Source organism: Macaca thibetana, chromosome 6, assembly GCF_024542745.1.
Source record: "Macaca thibetana thibetana isolate TM-01 chromosome 6, ASM2454274v1, whole genome shotgun sequence".
In the NCBI taxonomy this organism is placed as follows: domain Eukaryota; kingdom Metazoa; phylum Chordata; class Mammalia; order Primates; family Cercopithecidae; genus Macaca; species Macaca thibetana.
In genome coordinates, this window is record NC_065583.1 from 122,883,316 (window position 1) to 122,887,070 (window position 3,755).

A 3,755-nucleotide genomic window follows, 5' to 3' on the forward strand; every position below is an offset into this window, starting at 1 on the left:
GAACTGAAATTGACAGATTGCTAAAGGCTCAGCGCAGACAAGTCTGAGAGTTTAAAAAACCCAGGGTACCGACTCATAACCCATTCCCCCAACTTTTGTGAGTTTTACTTCCAGGAGCTTGACCAGCTTCTCACAGTAAGTATCAGAGAAAAATCTTCTCATGCTTCTGGTAGAAGGAGGGGGAAAGGAGGCATTTTGAAATATGCCAGAGCAGCCTGTTCTTCTTAATAAGTAGAAACTAGTTAACCAGATCCTAACCTGCTGGAGCATTATCAGAGCCTAACTGGCTGAGGAAAAGGGAAATACCTAATTCCAGCCCACTGTAGCCATCCTCTTCTGCCTAAGGGAGGAGGAAACACACATACACACACACACACACACACACATAAAAAACTTAGAAACACTTGTGAAGTTCCCAGTCCGGAGGAACAGGATCACAAAAAGACTGAGACCTGGTCATAGGACTACAGAATGCTTCCCCTCCTCTCCACACCTTCCTACCACATCACTAAAGGCCTATTTACAGGAGTTCCTTTTACTCAGTACACAATTTCTGGCTATCAACGCAAAATTATAAGGCATACTAAAAGGCAAAAACACAAATTGAAGAGACAGAGAAAGGATCAGAGCCAGACATAACAGGGATATTGGAATTATCAGACCAGGAATTTAAAACAACTATGGGCCATCCATTTCCCCACCAGCCAGGAAGGGCATTGGTGTTGAGACTGACATACCTATTAAGGACAGTAACTACCCGGGCTTCCAGGGCTTTGACAGAACCTCAGTTGCTTGGCCTTCTGGCCAAGTGTCTGTGATTTTGTATTGTTGGAACATTTGTTGTATCCCTGGGGTTTGTAGCTCTTTACGAGTTTGCTGTGGCTGAACCAAGAAAGACAGCATCTATAGATTTCTTAAAAAATTGTAATCCCATTAAAGATTTTGTGGAGAAGAGGAAAGTGCAAGTGATTTCAGAATACAAAGAATTTCTTTGTGTTGAATTACCTAGAAGTTTGTCATTGATCTGTGTTCCTGAACTATGAAACATGAATATGTGGGCTAAGAAATGGTTTCCTTTGATAAATAAACAATTAACAAATACTTTGGACAGTTAAAAAAAAAAAAAACTATGACGAATATGCGAAGGACTCTAATGGATAAAGTACACAACATGCAAGACTGGGTGGTTGGCTGGGTGCGGTGGCTCACACCTGTAATCCCAGCACTTTGGGAGGCTGAGGCAGGTGGATCACCTGAGGTCAGGTGTTTGAGACCAGCCTGGCCAACATGGTGAAACCCCGTTTCTACTAAAAATACAAAAAATTAGCTGGGCGTGGTGGCACGCACCTGTAATCCCAGCTACTTGGAGGCTGAGGAAGGAAAATCGCTTGAACCCGGGAGGCGGAGGTTGCGGTGAGCTGAGATTGCGCCACTGCGCTCCAGCCTGGGAGACAGAGTGAGACTCCATCTCAAAAAAACAAACAAACAACAACAACAACAACAAAAATTCCCCAAAGCCGGGTGGGCAACGCAAGCAGAGATGGATATCCTAAGAAAGAGTAGAGAATTTCTGAGTTTGGGGATATTCCAATAGAAACCTCCAAAACTGAAAAGTAAAGAGCATACAGACTGAAGAAAGGAAAAAAAGAACGGAATATCCAAGAACTTGGCGACAACTACAAAAAATGTAAATATGCATAATGGGAATACAAAAAGAAGAAGAAAAAAAGCAGGGATAAGAAGATATATTTGAAACAATAATGACTGAGATTTCCCCAAAGTGATGTCAGACACCAAACCACAGATCCGGGAAGCTCTGAGAACATGCAGGAGGATAAATGCCAAAAGCAAAACCAAATTCCACAAAACTACACCTAAGCATAAAATTTTTAAATTACAGAAAATCAAGCCAGGCATGGTGGCTCACACCTGTAATCCTAGCACTTTGGGAAGCCAAGGCAGGAGGATTGCCTTAGCTAAAGAGTTCAAGACCAGCCAAGGCAGCATAGTGAGAACTCGTCCTTAAAAAAAAGGAAAAAAAGGATTTTTTGTTCGCCGTTACTCCATGCACATCGCTACTGCGGTTCCGAGGCAGTGGGAAGAATTGCGGCCCCTGGACATCGTCGAGCTGGCGGAACCGGAGGAAGTGGAAGTGCTGGAGCCGGAGGAGGATTTCGAGCAGTTTCTGCTCCCGGTCATCAACGAGATGCGCGAGGACATCGCGTCGCTGACGCGCGAGCACGGGCGGGCGTACCTGCGGAACCGGAGCAAGCTGTGGGAGATGGACAATATGCTCATCCAGATCAAAACGCAGGTGGAGGCCTCGGAGGAGAGCGCGCTCAACCACCTCCAGAACCCGGGCGACGCGGCCGAGGGCCGGGCGGCCAAGAGGTGCGAGAAGGCCGAGGAGAAGGCCAAGGAGATCGCGAAGATGGCAGAGATGCTGGTGGAGCTGGTCCGGCGGATAGAGAAGAGCGAGTCGTCGTGAGCGCGGTCGGCGGTTTACAGCCAATGGATTCTGGTCAACTGGTGGAGATTGGCTGACACCCTGGAGAAACCGAAACCAGAGAGCCTTTTGTTTTCTCTTTTTTCCTCTTGTCTATTGCTCTGTCTCACTTAACACTACGTTTTCTGCTATGGTCTGTGGTTGATGACCTCAATATGAGTTTCGATTGTTACGTGTTTTTGTTTGGAAAGGGATTTTGTTTGAAAATGCTCTCACATACAGGAATTAGGGCCTAGATTGTAAGCTCTTGCAGCAGTCACATTTGTTCCCGGGCTTTGGTGGTTATTTCTAAATTTTTGAGGTGCTTTGCTCTTTCTTGTGTGACCTGATAGCTCCCTGGAACTTTGGGTCTGTGTGTGACACATGAGACTCACAGTCGGAGTTCTCCAGCTCTGGAGGTGCTGAAGGAGCTGCGTTAATTCTGGGAGACGACTCCATGCAGCAACTACTGACTTCAACGGGGAGTGCGGATGGGCCCACCTGGCTGGGACTCGTGAATCTGGAGAAGAGCTGGAGAATGGATAGTATTGTCTGTGTTTGGAGACTTAATTTCTGTGTGAGACCAAAGGAGGAGAGATATATTTTGTTCAAAGTTTAAATTTTATGTGGTACACTATCTTATGTAACCTGTCCAGTGAGTTTGTTTGGACAACCTAACTCAGCTTTACTTGACATGGAACCTAAAATAGAAGATAAGATCTTGATATTCTGTACAAGTTGATGTAATACCCTGATGCGTTTTAGGGGACTTGGCATAAAATGAAAGTTTTGCAGAGGCCCTTGAGGGGCTCGGGGATGAGAGTATGGAATTGTCTGCATTGGACCCTAAACTGGACTGGAAGAGGCATCTTCAAGGTTCATACATTGTCCAGCTATAAGTTCATTTGAGTAGCAGACCTAACAAATATTTGAGGTCAAAACCCTACCATGTTAAAAACAAAAAAAAAAAAAAACTTACCATGTTAATAAAAGTATTCATTTGCTTGAAAAGAAAAAAAAAAAAAAAGGAAAAAAAGAAGAAAAAAAAGAAAGAAAACCAAAGATAAAGAAAAAGTCTTGGAAGAAGCCACAGGAAAAAGCTCCTTAGCTGCAGAGGAGCAAAGATAAGAATTATATCCCATTTTTCCTCAGAAATCATGCAAGCAAGAAGAGAATGGAGTGAAATATGTAAAGTGTTGAGTGAAAAAAAGCGCTACCATCTTAGAATTATGTACCCTGAAAAATTATTTTTCCAAAGTGAAGGATAAAT

The 3,755-nt window shown here is 44.0% G+C and overlaps 1 protein-coding gene across 1 annotated transcript; it reads left to right on the top strand.

The window, feature by feature from the left end:
* The first annotated feature begins 2,052 nt into the window (after positions 1-2,052).
* Positions 2,053-3,496, top strand: LOC126957155 (MORF4 family-associated protein 1-like). Its single transcript, XM_050794679.1, has one exon. The coding sequence runs from the start codon at positions 2,066-2,068 to the stop codon at positions 2,486-2,488; it is 423 nt and encodes a 140-aa protein (XP_050650636.1). The 5' UTR covers positions 2,053-2,065; the 3' UTR covers positions 2,489-3,496.
* The last annotated feature ends 259 nt before the right edge of the window (positions 3,497-3,755 follow it).